The 16,894-nt window shown below is 43.9% G+C and overlaps 1 protein-coding gene across 1 annotated transcript in view; it reads left to right on the top strand.

The window, feature by feature from the left end:
- Positions 1-16,894, top strand: part of psme4b (proteasome activator subunit 4b) — a 35,907-nt gene that overhangs the window by 17,362 nt on the left and 1,651 nt on the right. Inside the window, 27 exon segments of the mRNA XM_056296980.1 lie at positions 57-155; positions 256-318; positions 465-560; positions 755-886; positions 1,188-1,397; positions 1,549-1,685; positions 2,012-2,065; positions 2,285-2,414; positions 3,407-3,488; positions 3,918-4,071; positions 5,124-5,190; positions 5,328-5,453; positions 5,988-6,140; positions 6,293-6,397; positions 11,646-11,717; positions 11,720-11,739; positions 12,095-12,117; positions 12,120-12,172; positions 12,174-12,226; positions 12,521-12,723; positions 13,571-13,617; positions 13,619-13,657; positions 14,288-14,377; positions 14,379-14,417; positions 14,789-14,843; positions 14,846-14,943; positions 16,353-16,491. Of these exon segments, the coding sequence (XP_056152955.1) occupies positions 57-155; positions 256-318; positions 465-560; positions 755-886; positions 1,188-1,397; positions 1,549-1,685; positions 2,012-2,065; positions 2,285-2,414; positions 3,407-3,488; positions 3,918-4,071; positions 5,124-5,190; positions 5,328-5,453; positions 5,988-6,140; positions 6,293-6,397; positions 11,646-11,717; positions 11,720-11,739; positions 12,095-12,117; positions 12,120-12,172; positions 12,174-12,226; positions 12,521-12,723; positions 13,571-13,617; positions 13,619-13,657; positions 14,288-14,377; positions 14,379-14,417; positions 14,789-14,843; positions 14,846-14,943; positions 16,353-16,491 (2,539 nt within the window).

Genomic DNA, 16,894 nt, shown 5'->3' with positions numbered 1-16,894 from the left:
GTCTGTTTGTGTGTCTGTCTGTGTCTCTGTTTGTCCGTCTAACTGTCCATCCACAGATTATCAATGATCTCCTGCTTTTCCGAGGCACTCACAAGAAGGAGTTCGACTCCCGCTGGAAAAGCTTCACTCTTGTCAAGAAGTCAATGGAAAACAGGGTGCGTTTACAAAAAACAGGCCACTTCTGATTTCCGACACTGTTTATTTCCATCCATTGCTTGCAGTCCAGTAATGCTGTGTCCTCTTGTCTCGCTGAAGCTTCACGGGAAGAAGCAGCACATCCGCGCGCTGCTCGTGGACAGAGTCCTACTGCAGCATGAGGTTGGTTTCAACGCACCAACATTGATTATGCAGAAGTGAGGCGAAAGGTTTCAGTGTAATCACTTGCATGAAATGAGCGTAGTAAATGGACGCCTTTTCGTTTTTCCCATGTGCGTTTTGATAATGTTCTGCTCCTGTGCTGTTAGATGAGGAAGCTGGTGGTAGAGGGCAGTGAATACAAAGTGATCCATCAGCAGCTGCTCTGTGATCTGTTACTGCTGTCCACCAGCACATACAGTCAGGTAACGCACACTCGTTCACATTCATTAATTCACACGTTAACTCTTTCATTGCCTTTATTTTGTGATAATCCATGCACTTCCCTTACTGCAGCTCTTGCAAGGTGTTTTGGCTTTACAACGTCTTGTTTCCTGATTTTGTGTGTGCGTGCGTGCACGCGTGTGCATGCATTGTGCATGCGTGTTTGTGTCTACAGGTACGTAGTAGGGCCCAGACTGTGCTGATGACTGCATTAGGAATGTACAGCTTCGCCCACAAAGATCTGACTACCAGAATCCTTCAGCTGCTCTCACCACAGCACACTACCGGCACCCAACAGCAGTTCAAGGTGGCATATATTACACATATACACACACATTTGAATGCTCACACATGCTCGCAACTCACAATGCACACAACTCAAATTTCTGGGTTTGTTGCCTATAGATGCCTCCGTCTACAATATTACTACCACTACTGTAGTCCATAGCTGTCTGTTGTCCTGTTCTTTGAAGTGCTGCCCGTCCAGCATCTGTCAAAGTCTCCACACTTTTATTCTGTGTGTTTTAAGTTAGGAAAGGCTTGCTTATGTCCTTATCTTGTGTTACTTTCTGTATGCTTATGCGTGTTTGCATTTTTCTGCTGCATAGGGTGCCCTATACTGTTTGCTGGGTTTACATGGTGGTGTGTGCCTGGCCAGTGCAAGGGACTGGGACTCTATCGGTCAGGTATGGCCTGCCCTGGTCCGCTGTGGCCTATCCCCATCCATGACACTAGAGAAGCCATCCATTGGTCGATTGCTTGATGACATCACAGACAAGATCCACCGCCTGCACGATACCATTGGCATCTACCTCACCGTGAGTGACATGCAAACATTCGCGTGCACACAGCCGCACATGCTGATACACACTATATAGTAACTTGATTTAACTGCAATGTCTTTCTAATCCTGTTCTTTTTTCTTTTCTTTTCTTTTCTTTTTTTTTTTTTACTATTTTCACTAACCAGGTATCAGAAAGCTGTGTAGACGTAGCTAATCAAATCGCAAAGTCTAAAAATCCAACCCCCTGTTTAGAAGTTCCCACTATGGAGGAACTGAAGGAAGGCCTTCAGCGTCAGCGAATCAAAAACCTGGTTGCAGCAAGGTATAATATTATTATTATTATTATTTTTGTGTTATTATTGTTATTGTCATTAATAATAATAATATTGTAGCTTTCAACTTAGCAGAGGTGGAAAAACCTGGTCCAGAAAGTAAAAACCCTAACCGTGTCTTCACTCCATCCGTGTATTAAACCGTCAGATTGCACTGGCTAGTTTCCCAAATCAGCTGGTTTAATACATGGATGGAGTAAAAACACGGTTATGGTTTTTACTTTCTGGACCGGGTTTTTCCACCTCTGCAACTTAGTCGGCTAGCATTCTGTATGTGCAAATTGTTACTGACTAAAGCCCATTTTTGTTTCCACAGGAAATATGAGAAGCTGGTCAATGATCTCTTGGACTGCCTGGAAGACAGAGACCTGTAAGTTATTGTCTGCATCTCTGTAAATGTACCTACAATGCAAATGTACTGTGTAAAACTGCAGCTGTTGCGCAGTTGGACAGGATGTGTTATACTGTAAGTGAACTAATTGAGCAAATTAGCCCTGTGTGTGTGTGTGTGTGTGTGTGTGTGTGTATGTGTATGTATGTGTGTTTCTAAGCTGCTGTGTGTGCATTTTTGTCTGTCTTTGGGTCTCAGGCCATGGAAGTTTGAACATATGGCTACAGACCTGTTGTCTCTGCAGCTTAGAGAGGACCATCCACTGCCCTCCGATGCTGTCCTCTACTTCACACAGAGCCTCACTCACGACTCCATCAGCATACGCAAGGTTTGTGGCAAACTGACACTAGAAATGGTGTGTGTGTGTGTGTGTGTGTGTGTGTGTGTGTGTGTGTGTGTGTGTGTGTGTGTGTGTGTGTGTGTTATGTCCAGCTTTAATTTTTAGCCTTCAATTAAGGGAAGTCTTTTGTAGTTGTAATGTAGTCCAACCCACGTTTTGTTCCCCACATCTCTAGTCCAGTATTAAAGTAAATAAACCCAAGGTGACTTGGTAATGACGGCATGTAGCAGCTTAAATGGAATTTCAACTCTCTGGCCGGTATCAGTTTTACCTTAAAAGGAGTCCTAGAGAAAGAAATCTGCCCTGTTTTGATATGAATGGAGCAATATTAAACGTTATTTATATGCTGGTAAAACTCGGCATAGCACTACTTGCAATTTTTCCAGGGTTTCTGTCAGAAAGAAATTACAGGACCGAACAAATCAATCAGAATTGACCTGGACAACTCCTTTGCAGCCAGATGCAGTTTGTCAGTCCTCGGTCAGGCAGCCAGTCATGGTAGTGAATAGTTTCTCTGTGGAAAAATGTGAAAGCCCGTTTCATTCAAAAGGGTGGAAAAAGGCGGAAAAATAAAATTAGACTAAAATTAGATTTAATTTTGTGTCCCATAGATTCCTGGAAATAATACAAAATGACTGAAAAGAGGAAAAACTATCAGACATTTAATGACCTTTAGTGCTTTCTTGGCTTGCTAGCGAATGTTAGAGACTATTGTACCACACAATGTGTTCAATTGAAAAGGCACTGCTTGTACCACGTTCTGCTTTGTTATGCAATACCAGCTTCTGGCATTTTGGATTTTCGTTTGTAGAAATTGACTTTCTATATTTTTTCTTCAAGTTTGAAAGTGCAAAGGTATGGAGAGGTGTCTCACCTTGACTGGCTGACCTCTATTTGTCAATTGAAGATTGTGGCTTTGTGGTAAAAAGAATAGGAATGTCTCCCGTAAGCTTTTCTGCTATATTTCTGTCCTGCTGTAGGTGGCAATCTCAGCTGTTGCCGGCATCTTGAAACAGCAGAAGAGACCACAAAACAAGGTGGCTGTGAAGCCGTCAGACATCAGTGAGTACAGACTTAAACACACAATAAACAATCATCGCATCTGGACTCCTAGTTTTTACCCTGGATGTCAGTGACTCACACCAGTTTAAGTTCCATCTAAAAAGCAGCTTTCACTTCCAATTTTTTCATCCTGATATATGGGCCAAGTGTAATTTCACTTTAGGATAGCAATAAGGTGAGATTTCTTTTTCGTCCGCTATGCACTGAAATGAAAAATGACTGAAATCAAAATGCTTTTTATAATTTTTTATTTGTCAGAAATGGTGACCATTTTTCAACAGCTATAGAACCACCACATCTAAAGCCAGATCGCACAAATTGAAGAATACAATCACACACACACACACACACACACACACTTCAATCTGAAAAACTGTTCTGTTGTGCTCGTTTGGTTTTGTGTGTGTGTGTGTGTGTGTGTGCGTGTAGGTGGCTTTGACGATGCAGTGGGTGTGTGTGTAGGAGACCGTGAGGGGAATCGCTGGTTGCAGTATGACAGCAACAATCTACCTCTAAGTCAGGAACAGTGGGACTCCCAAACCTATGTGGAGAAGACTCACTGGGGGTACTACTCATGGCCAAGGTAAGACTGGCTGATTTAGTGACTGCTCAACTCAATGACTGCTGGCTGACTGAGTAGATAGTTAAACAACTGAGTGATTGAATGGCTCAGTGATTTGGTGTGTGGCGACTTTGTGGCTTACTGTCGGGCTCAAATATTTTTAGTCATTTTTCCCCTCACAACAGATGCGCGCTCATTTTAATCAGCACTCATCAGTACCGGATCTGTGTTGGTGGAAGTCTCCACTGGTTCATGGGTGTGCTATCTACTCCATTTTTTTTATACTTTAGGTCTATTTATTTTGTCCGTATGCACATAAAAAGCAGTGCTTAGTCCACTAGATGTATGATTTCAAACAACCGATGAATCGATATATATATATTTTTTTCATATCAAAAATTTCATGATACAACAGGGAAGTTTAGGAGCGACAACAAGACAACATAGGTAGAAAAAACCTGTCGATTGTTGGGTCTACGGTTGCCAACACCTTTTCTTCTTTTCTTTTAGTTCTATTCATTTCTTTCCTTTATTGGCCACACCAATGGAAACTTGCCTTCGGCTTCTTGACAAGGTGGTAGTTGTTGTAAAGTAGTAGTAAGTATTAATTGTTCAGTGCTCATGCCCTTGACTTTACACTTCTGACCATGCGGATAAAAAACAGAAATGGTTTAAATGCAAACAAACGCATCACATTTAGACAGTGTAGACCCAGGGTGAGTTTAACTCGATAAATGGCTGGAAGAAGGGCTTCCAAACTGGGTGATTGACCAGCTGGCTGGATAGCTGAATTATTGAATAGCAATCTCACTTCCTGTTACCGACTGGACCAGATAAGACTGACTGCCTGATTTACCGCCTGGCCTAAATAAAAGATTTTGATGTATAGCCGGTTGGTTGTTTGACTGTCCTCGTATCTGGAAGGCTTGCTGACTAACTGACTTTTTAATCATTCATTTATCCTCGCTACTTATGTGAAGACAGTATCTATCCATCCATATTTCTGCGTGTTGCTATCTATAAATCACAACAGCCATCACAGCAGTCTCTTCATTGTCTCCCTCTCCATTCAGAGAACTGATGATCTATGCAGCTTCAGAAAAGCTAGAAGACAACCTGCCAAATGAGGAGATGAGTGAGGTACGTGCATGTACTTCACATTAACAGACACACACACAAACACACGCAAGTGAACACTGGAATCACACTGACCTCAGTACCTTGTTTCCACCATTCTTTGTCTTTGGCTCATTCAAACATGCGTTTGTTTCACACAGGGTGAAAAGATCATCTTTGAATATTTCTCTGATCCCGAGTTTGTGGACCAACTTATGGAGTTTCTTTCTCTGGAGGACCGTAAGGGAAACGACAGCTTCAGCCCTCGACGTTTCTGTCTCTTCAAGGTGCACCTTGAAGGCAGCTGTAATGAAAATGGCATGCGCTTTACAAGAACTGACACCAGTGTACCCCTTCTAGTCAAGGATGTAATACTGTGAGAGAATTGGCAGTGCCCCCCCTTCTAATGCTCTGAAATTTGTTTTGTCCATCGCTGCGATCATTCGCTTTCTGTCAGAGCAATGACAGTTTGCCTGGGGTAAAAGGATTGAGAGTAATTTGTCTTTCTTCGGCCGACATAGAAAACGGGTCCTGATTCCTCTGCACCATACAAACACCTAGACGAATTAAACTTTAATGATCCTCGTGGGGAAATCAGGTCAGTGCAGCAGCAAAGAGCAAAGTATAGGAAAAGGTTGAGCGTGGCTCAAATAAGAGGAACAAATGTAGGACGATACTAGAAATCATAGCAAAGACGAGGTATTGAAGACAGCAGAACAAATCGATAGAGATAAATAAATCGATGGAAAATAGATTATCTGTCACATACTTGTGCGAACTGACTGACTTACACCTCATGTTGTGGCGCATTTGATTGACAGGGCCTGTTCCGTAACTATGGCGATGTGTTCCTGCCATTACTGTGGCCTCACCTGGAGCAGCTAGCCGGCGATTCCCATGAGAGCTCCCAGCGCTGCGTGTGTGAGATTACCGCAGGGCTTATCAGAGGCAGCAAACACTGGAGTTTCAGTAAGGTACTGAACACAGGCACACACACACGCGCACAAACACATGCACCCGCACATATACAGAGTCTCTCTCAAATACTTTTTGATAAGACAAGTCAATAGTAATAAAAGTTCTCATTACTGTGTGTGTGCGTGTTTGTGTGTATGTGCGTGTTAAGGTGGAGAGTTTATGGCAGCGCTTACGCCCTTTGATACGGACAGCGTTGGCCAACATCACTGTGGAAAACTACACAGACTGGGGCACCTGCATCGCTACTGCCTGTGTAAGTTCATCAAAACATCAACAACATCAGCGTGCTCCATGTGGGGGTAGGTCGGCCTCTTGATTAAAATGATCTCAGGCTAACGCCACAACAGTCTTGTATCCTCGAGCCTGGATATTTAACCCCAGCTAGCTTATTTGCTCTACTTTTCTTCCCCCCCACCCTTTTACTCCCCAATTGTATCCGGCCAATTACTCCACTCTTCTGAGCCTTCCTGGTTGCTGCTCCACCCCCTCTGCCAATCCGGGGAGGGCTGCAGACGACCACATGCCTCCTCCGATACATGTGGAGTCGCTAGCCGCTTCTTTTCACCTGACAGTGAGGATCACACTATTCCCCCCAGCCCCACCCCCCCGAACAGGCGCCCCAACCGACCAGAGGAGGCGCTAGTGCAGCGACCAGGACACATACCCACATCCGGCTTCCCACCTGCAGACACGGCCAATTGTGCCTGTAGGGACGCCTGACCAAGCCAGAGGCAACTCGGGGATTCGTACCGGGATCCCCGTGTTGGTAGGCAACGGAATAGACCGCTACGCTACTCGAACTTATTTGTTCTACTCATTTTATGCATCACATCACAATAAAGTCTGGAAAACATATGGGCAAAACATTTATTGAGAAAAATGTTTCATCACTCATCTAAGTGACCTCTTCAGTCTCAACTGACTGCAGGTATCCCCACCCTTATAAACAATATAGATGCATAATGACCGAAACCAATGATCAGTTTCATATGCAAATAGACGTGACCATTAACTAGAGTTTCAATGGCCATGTGTACTAGTCACAGAGGAGTTGGGAATGTTTGTAATCACAGCATTGTAAGATGGTGACAGATGTACTCCCCCCCCCCCCCCCGTTGGTTCAGGGATGGTTGCTCCCTCTTCACATAGATGCCCTCTTTGACTCCCCGTTCAAACCAGTGTTCCTCCCTATTAACGAGACGCGTCTTTTCCAAACACCGTATCTCACTTGCTTTCAAACCCCAAAACACGCTGCACCAGAAATTGTTCCACCCCAAGGATCGGTTCCCCCAACACAAAAAGAGTAATATAGTGTATGCTGTTAAGTGCCGGGAGGATTGCCGTGACTTGTACATTGGGAAAACTAAACAGACGCTGGCCAAGAGGATGGCACAACACCGACGAGCTAACACGTCAGGCCAGGACTCTACAGTCTACACCCATCTGAAGGCCAGTGGCCACTCTTACAAAGATGAGGATGTGCACATCCTTGATAGGGAGGAACGCTGGTTTGAATGGAGAGTCAAAGAGGCCATCTATGTGAAGAGGGAACGACCATCCCTGAACCGAGAGGGAGTCTAAGAGTACATCTGTCGCCAGCTTACAATGCTGTGATTGCAACCAACCATTCCCAAATCCTCTGTGAATAGTACACATGGCCATTGAAGCTCTAGTTAATGGTCATGCCTATTTGCATATTAAACTGATTGTTGGTTTCTGTCATTATGCAACTGTATTCTTTATAAGGGTGAGGATACCTGCAGTCAGTTGAAACTGAAGAGGTCACTTAGATGAGTGATGAAACGTTTCTCTCAATAAACATGTCCAGATGAACTGATTCAACTTTCTTTGCATATATGCTGTTAAGTGCCAGGATTATTGCCATGAATTGTACATCGGGGAAACCAAACAGATGCTGGCAAAGAGGATGGCACAACACAGAAGAGCTAACGTGTCAGGCCAGGACTCTATAGTCTACACCCATCTATAGGCCAGTGGCCACTCTTTCAAGGATGAGGAACCAGGAGGAACACTGGCTTGAACAAGGAGTCAAAGAAGCCATCTATGTGAAGAGGGAATGACCATCTCTGAACTGAGGGGGGGCTAAGAGTACATCTGTCGCCATCTTACAGTACTGTGATTGCAACTATTCCCAAACCCTCTATGAATAGTACACATGGCCATTGTAGCTCTAGTTAATGCTCATGGCAATTTGCATATGAAACTGATCATTTTTGGTCATTATGCCACTGTATTGTTTATCAGGGTGGGGATACCTGCAGTCAGTTGAGACTGAAGACGTCACGTAGATGAGTGATGAAACGTTTCTCAAGTCAAGTCAATTTTATTTGTGTAGCCCAATATCACAAATTACAAATGTTCCTCACGGGGCTTTACAGCAACACAACATCCAGTCCTTGGACCCTCGATTGGATAAGGAACAACTCCCTAAAAAAAAAAAACCTTTAACAGGCAGAAAAAATGGCAAGAAAGCTCAGGGGAGCAACAGAAGAGGGCTCTCTCTCCCAAGACAGACAACGTGCAGTGGATTTTGTGTTTACACAATTTACAGAATACAACATTGAAAGAGGATAACAGAATTATAATGGATTTATAAAATATATAAAGAATATGATGAGAAGGATGCCAAGCAGTGTCCAGATGCCACAGGGACAACCCATGACCCAAGCCATGCAACCACCATCACCATGTGGACAAAAAAAACCAAAAAACAGCCACACATCTGAGTGAGAGAAGGATATAACATTGAAACAGGATAACAAAATTATATGGATTTATAAGACATATAAAAAGAAAATGTGATGACGGGGATGTCAGTGTCCAGGTGGTGACCACAATCACCATGGAGACCTGGAAGGAGGACAGACTCACATCACACCATTCACACACACACACACAGGAGAAGACATCATTCAGAGAGAAAGGAAAGATGTGAGAGAAGAGAACAGTTTGCATTAGTCAATAATCTATACGCTATAATCTCGTTGGCAGAACAGTGCTTGGTAAATTCATTGAGACAGAAACTGACTCACCATACAGTACAGGTTGTGAAGCACTCAACTTAAAGGCAACTAATTGTTGGCTAAAGCAAAAACATGAGTTTTAAGTTTGGTTTTAAAGGACTCAACGGACTCTGATTGTCTGATGGCAGCAGGCAGGTTATTCCACAAGAACGGGGCCTGACAGGAAAAGGCCCTGACACCACACGGCTTCTTTTTAACTTTGGGCACACACAGAAGTCCTGTATTTTGAAAGTGAAGAGCTTGAGATGGAATGTACAGTTTATAGAGATCAGACAGGTGAGATGAGGCAAGTTCATTTAGGATTTTGTAAGTCAGCAGAAGCACCTTGAAGTCTGATCTAACGTGAATAGGAAGCCAATGAAGAAAGGCAAGAATTGGTGTAATAAGGTCAAATTTTCTAGTTTTAATTAGGATACTAGCTGCAGTATTCTGAACCATCTGAAGACGTTTAGTACGACTAGCCTGTGGCAGACCTGAAAACAGATCATTACAATAATCAAGTCTGGATGAAACAAATGCATCTATTGGAGTCTCTGCGTCAGCCATGGACAGGAAAGACCGAATTTTAGTTACGTTATGTAAGTGAAAAAAAGGCATTCTTGGTGATTTAATGTGCTTATCAAAGGAAAGGCTTGGATCAAACATAACACCAAGATTTTTGGAAGTGACACTGTGAAATGACAGAGTTGCCGATTGTTATTGTTACTTGATCAAATTGGTTTCTGTGTTTAGCAGGGCCAATGACCAGCATCTCAGTTTTATCCGAATTTAAAAGCAGGAAATTTAGTGACATCCAATTTTTCACAGCAGCCAAGCAGGCCTCTAAATTAGTCATTTGAGTATGATTATCAGCCCTTATAGGCACATACAGCTGAGTATCATCAGCAAAGCAATGGAAACTTATTCCATGACTGCGTATAATTTGGCCAAGAGGTGAACTATAAAGAGAGAAAAGTAGAAGGCCAAGAACTGAGCCCTGAGGTATGCCATATTTACGTCAGAGAATTTTGATGTAATATTATTGTATCAGACACAATGTGTTCTTCCAGATAAGTAGGACTTAAGCCAAAAGAGAACGAAGCCAGAGACACCCAAATTACAATTTATTCTGTCTGATAGTATACAGTGATCAATGGTGTCAAAGACTACAGCAAGGTCCAATAGTAGAAGCACAGAAGTGGAATCAGAGTCCATAGCTAGCATAGAAGATCATTCACCACTCTGGTCAAAGCAGTTTCAGTGGAGTTTTTAATTGTGTGTGTGTGTGTGTTGTGTTGTGGTGTGATTGAGAGAGAGATGAGGAGAGAGAGAGAAGAGAGAGAGAAGAGAGAGAGAGAGAGAGAGAGAGAGAGAGAGAGAGAGAGAGAGAGAGGAGAGAGAGAGAGGAGAGAGAGAGAGGAGAGAGAGGAGAGAGAGAGAGAGAGAGAGAGAGGAGAAGAGAGAGAGAGAGATGAGCAAGGAAGTGCTGAAGCTCCACTAGGTTTGGCAGCGGATCCACCAAAACGTTTGTTAGGAACCCCCTGAGCCACAGCACACAAATAACAGGCTCAAAATGTATTTACAAAAAGGCCTAAAGTTGGACTGTTTCAAATGTTATTAAGGATCAACATTACCCTCTTGTCTAAGACTGTGAAAAATAAGTACATTGTACTTATAGGATGATACACACATCAAACAATTACTGTTCCAGGAAAAAGGGGAGATGAATGATAATTGGAGGGAACAGCTCAGCCAAAACAATGTCTGTTTCCTAGTGAGTGAAAAGATCTAATACAGTGTTAAGATAACAATGATCTAGCACTTGCATACTTCCTGAGTTTCATTTTAAAGCTCTGAACAGGCCCTGAAAGCCGATTGAAAAGGTTCATATAGATAGTTTTCTTGTATATGGGTCGAAAGTTGTTGATACACAACTCTCTCTAGTACTTTAGAAAAGAATGGAAGATTAAGAGACTGGTTGATAGTTATTAAGAGACCCTGGATCGAGGTGCAGTTTTTTAAGTACAGGTTTAACCCACAGCTGTCTTAAAAATGCTGGGGAACAGTGCCAGTTAGTAAGTGATAAATTAACAATATGTCTAGCATTTAAGTCTTTAAAAAGTTTTGCTGGTAAAGGGTCAAGTAGGCAAGTAGTTGGTCTAGAAGCTGACATGAGTTTAGTCAAAGTGTCAAGAGAGATAGTCTCAAAAGCTTGTAATAACGGAGTATCAGTGACTCATTGTATAGATATGAATTTGGTAAGACAGGATCTGCAGGAGTAGCTGGAGTTGAACTAATTTTGTTTGGAAAAATTTGTGTATGATCTTTCTCTCTCAGTAAACGTGTCCAGATGAACTGATTCAACTTTCTGTGATTGTCTTACCTGGATTATTGAGCATGCTAAAGACGCTCATATTTGATGTTTCTGGTTTGTTCGGTAGACGCTGTGTTAATATCTGATCTGCTGTTTCCAAATAGGAAGGCCGAGACCCCAGAAAGCTCCATTGGCTGTTTGAACTGCTGATGGAGAGTCCACTCTCTGGAGAAGGAGAGGCTCTTTCAGAGATGCCAGGTGTGTGTGTGTTTGTGTGTGTTTTCATGGGTCTGCACAAACACCCATATCCACGAGTGTGGTGCGTGTGTGTGTGTGTGTGTGTGTGTGTGCGTGTGCGTGTGCGTGTGTGTGTGTGTCTCAAATCCTCACTCCAGTGAGTTTGTGGGCTTTTTTTTTTCTTTTTTTTTCTTTTTTTATGTCTTATCTGACTTTGAGCAATATCTCAGAGTTTGCTAAATCTCAATTTCTACATTATCGGATTTCAGACAGCAGGAGAAACTCGAGCGAAATATGCTGAGATGGTGTTTCGCATTGCAATAACATCCCCCAACCCCCACCCTCCTCCATTGTCCTCCCTGCATCTGTCTCCCAGCCTGCTGTATGTGCTCCAGGGTGGTCTGCTCAGCAGCAGTGGAGAGTGGCTGAACTTTTGCACAGACTGCTGGCTTACCCTGGAGCCCAAACTCACACATGTGTACAAGAATGTCAGGGAGCGCATCGGCAGGTACGCTAACTAGGTCTTCATTTTGGCATGCTCCCTTAGTTTTCATAATCACATTTAAGCAGGTTATGTAATCTAATTGGTTTTGTCCACTAGTCTAGGCTAGGCTGATGGACCTTGACCTCTCCTTCATCTCGCTCTCTCGCTTGTTCTGTTTTTAATGGCTTGCTGTTCTTTTTCTACCAACTCCCTGCCTTTTCTCCCTCAATCTTTTTGCTTTGTCGCCCCCACACACACACACACACACACACACACACACTCACCCACTCCCCCTCTCCCCCTCCCATCTCTCTCCAGTGTCCTGACCTATATCTTCATGATAGACGTGGCCCTGCCCCACACTCAGCCCACCTCCTCCCCTCATGTGGCAGAGTTCGTCACGCGGGTCCTGGAGCAGCTCAAGCCCCTCACATCCGAGCAGGAGATCCACAACCACGTCCACGAGGAGAACACTCAGGAGACGGACGAGCGGACCCAGGCTGTCAAGCTGCTCAAGACGGGTCAGATGCTTGGATGTGGATATGGCCGTGAAGTTGTGAATTATGTGGGGGTCGGACAGTGCCGTTTACTAAATATGTAGAAATGTCAGGAACACCTGCTGAAGGCACGAGATAGATCGCCTGAGAAAGCCACGTGAAAGCCAGATAAAAGCTATAATGTGTCATCTGATTTTGCAAACTCACTTTGGTCATTGAAGGGAGATGTAAATGAAGGAGCGGTGACACATTGTGGAGCATTTTTCAAGTGCTTTAACATCTTTTGGGGCTTGAAAGTATAATGCAGTATGCTTATGTAGCAGGTTTGAGTTAGATTTCGTTTTTATTTCGGTAGTTGTGGTCAAAGAAAAACTTAAGTCTTTGTCTCTGTTAGCTCTTGAAAAAAATACTGAACAAAAAAAACGATTTTGTTTTGTAGGCAGAAATGATAGATCAAATTTAATTCAGTTCTTGTCACACTTCATTTTTTCATTCTTAAAACCAAAACAAAACGGGAGAAAATTCACCGAATAATAGTTGGTCATATTTTCTCCTGCCCTTGTTTTGGTTTTAGTTTTTCTTAAACATAACAACTTTGGTATATGATCCTCCCTCTGACAATGAAGGGCTGAATTCGTCCCCAGATTCAACACCAGGTTGTTTTTACCTGTCCTTTTTTTCCCCCTCTGAGATGGGATTTTGACTCTGCAGTTAAACATCTGGTTAAGAGATAATAGAATAGATGTGGTGATAGATGTGTTGCATCATCAGTGTGGAGGGTAGCAAGGCAGTAATTCTGATGTTTTTATTCGTTGAACGTAACCTTTGATCTTTTGTGCGATATTTTGTTTTTTGTGTCTCTATTTTTCAGTTTTAAAATGGTTGATGGCAACTGCAGGAAGGACTTTTACCACTCCGGGTTCAGCAGCAGCTGCAGCTCTTGCCTCTCCTTTTCAAGGTAGCAATACAAAAGTACACACAAAGACACATGCACGCATGTGTGTACACACACACACACACCCACACACACATGCTCCAGCACAGCATTATTACCCACTCAATCTTACTTGCCCATTAAACTCAATTCCTCTCTTCATTTACTCAAAATGTTTTTCTGTATCTGTCTTGCTTCCTCTGTCTCTCTCTGTCTCTCTCTGTGTCTCTCTCTCTCTCTCTCTCTCTCTCTCTCTCTCTCTCTCTCTCTCTCTCTCTCTCTCTCTCTCTCTCTCTCTCTCTCTCTCTCTCTCTCTCTCTCTCTTCTCTCTCTCTCTCTCTCTCTCTCTCTCTCTCTCTCTCTCTCTCTCTCTCTCTCTCTCTCTCTCTCTCTCTCTCTCTCTCTCTCTCTCTCTCTTCTCTCCTCTCTCTCTTCTCTCTCTCTCTCTCTCTCTCTCTCTCTCTCTCTCTCTCTCTCTCTCTCTCTCTCTCTCTCTCTCTCTCTCTCTCTCTCTCTCTCTCTCTCTCTCTCTCTCTCTCTCTCTCTCTCTCTCTCTCTCCTCTCTCTCTCTCTCTCTCTCTCTCTCTCTCTCTCTCTCTCTCTCTCTCCTCTCTCTCTCTCTCTCTCTCTCTCTCTGGTTGTTTCTCCCTGCAGATCGCTCCAGTGGAGATTGATGAGAGTTATGACGAGATGAAGCAGGATGCACGCACGTGTCTATCTTTAATGTCCCAGGGACTGCTCTACCCCAGAGCAGATCCCTCTGGTCTTGGCAGCTCTGAAGGAGGCAAGACAGAAACATTCACACTATCCACTAACTTCCCTTCATCAGTTTTCATGCCTATCGCTGCCCGAGGAGTTTGTGGCTTGAAACAACCTGAGCTGTTTCAATATCTTGCTGAGTGTGAGATTTTAACATAGTGCCCCTTTTGATGAATTGTGTTTCTCAAATTGCAGCTCTCAAATACTCTCTCTCTGTCTCTGGGTCATGGAATATCTCCTCTGCCCTCACTCACTGCCGCCAGTCGCCCTGTTTATAGTCACATATGCTGAGAAGGCATAACAGTGAAACTTTGCTGTCATGCTTTCACACATCAACATCCCCCTCCATCCCCTTAACCATGTTTCTCTCTCTCACTCTCTCTCTCTCTCCCTCAGATGGCAGGCAGCAGGTCATGGCATGCGCGCTACTCGGTGCTGACCTACCTCCAAATCATGTTTTCTACAACCTGTTTACGTTACTCAGTCTGCCCGCCGAGGTCCTGTGCATTAGAAAGATGGTGATGCAGCTGCTGCTGGATGAACAGCTAGAGGTACTATAAAAACAATAAATATGTAACTCACACGCCTTTTTTTTCTTTTTACAGTTTTAAGATGTAACTGCCTGGGTAACGCAACAGTCTATTCTGTTGCACTACCAACACGGGGATCGCCAGTTTGAATCCCGTGTTACCTCCGGCTTGGTCGGGCGTCCCTACAGACACAATTGGCCGTGTCTGTGGTTGGAAAGCTGGGTGTGAGCATGTGTCCTGGTCGCTGCACTAGCGCCTCCTCTGGTTGGTCACGGCGCCTGTTCGGAGGGGGAGGGGGATCTGGGGGGAATAGCATAATCCTCCCATGTGCTACGTCCCCCTGGCGAAACTCCTCACTGTCAGGTGAAAAGAAGCGGCTGGCGAGTCCACATGTATCGGAGGAGGCATGTGATAGTCTGCAGCAGCCCTCCCCAGATCGGCAGAGGGGGGTGGAGCAGTGACCAGGACGGCTAGGGAGAGTGGGGTAATTGGCAAAGTAAAATTTGGGAGAAAAGAGGGGGAAAATCCAATAAAAAAAAAGATGTAACTGATTCAAGATTCAAGAGTTTTATTTGTCACGTACACACAAGTACAAGTCCTTAGTGCAGTGAAATGAAAAAAGGTACGAGCTCCAACATGTGCAAACAACAAAGTACAACAGGTACACCCGCATTCCAATTTGCTACACATGCATTCCAAACTGCCATTGGATTGGCACAAAAACTCGCCCGGGAACAGACCAAGGTCACAGTGTCTCATTCCTCCCAAACAGAAATAAAAATATATCCAAACAATTTTGAACAACATCTTTACTTGTATAATTATGTAGTAAATACAATGAGAATAATGTCACACTCTGTTCAGGATACTGGTGCTAACATCTGTCTAGTTTGCATAAATTCTGTCCTTAATCTGATAATTAAACTTTCTCTTTTCGTTCATGTTTGTCTCAAGTGAAACCAAGTGGATTTGATAGGTGTGATCAATAGGGGTGTGGGTGTTTAATGGGAATGGTTGGTAGCCTTAATAATTCGCACAATCTGTGTGGCGGCTGGTGAATACTGAGCCAGGGCATCACTTCCCGTCTGCGAGCATGAACAGCCTCCCCATGCTTTACTTTATCTTTGTCACCAGCGCTCATTCATCATTTATGTAAAGCGATGCAGGAACACAGTGATGTTTTGTGAGTGAATTCCATCTCAGCTATACGTCTGTTTCTACCCCCTCATCCCCGCCCCTTCCCCACTTCTAATAAATTGTTCATGTGCGCCTCACACTTTCCCTGCTCTTTATTTGTCTGCTCCTTTTTCCATGCACACACCCCTCCCCTCCTGCCCTCATTCTTCCTACCTCTCCCCTCCCTGTATCGTCCACCCCCCCCCTCTCCTGCTCCTCCCCCCTTCTCTCACTCTCTCTCCCTCTCCCTCTAGGTGAGGGACATGGCGGGAACCACCCTGAGTGGTTTGCTGCAGTGCCAGTTCTTCCCCTTGGATTCCAGTCTGCAGACACAGCTCCAGACGCTGAGTCAGACCCGCCTCCCCAAGGCCAGAGGAGAACTGGCCTCCACAGGTAACACACACACACGCACACGCACATATTCTTATATCTGCACACCCCCACAAGCGAGCATCAAAGCACGTTCATACACACACAAAACAGAACCCGTGATACTACACCTGCTTGCACTCATACAAATAAGAAAATACTTTTTTGTGCACATGCACTAGCACACACACATACACACAAAAATGTACAAAAACACAATGAAATTAACAGTCAAAAGCATAAGCTGACATACTCACCCATGTGAATACATACAAATGTCTGTGCATAAATAAGTATTCATAGACTTAACTTGATATGAGCACACCCACACAAGTGAGTCTGCTCATACAACGCACACTTACAGTCAAAAGGCAGAATACACAACCACAGTCAAAATGCAGGAATACTTTTCCTCTTACTTCTGTGT

The sequence above is a fragment of the Lampris incognitus genome, chromosome 17, assembly GCF_029633865.1.
Source record: "Lampris incognitus isolate fLamInc1 chromosome 17, fLamInc1.hap2, whole genome shotgun sequence".
NCBI classification, from domain to species: Eukaryota; Metazoa; Chordata; class Actinopteri; order Lampriformes; family Lampridae; genus Lampris; species Lampris incognitus.
The sequence above is the reverse complement of the archived record's forward strand: the minus strand, read 5'-3'. Positions and strand labels throughout refer to the sequence as shown.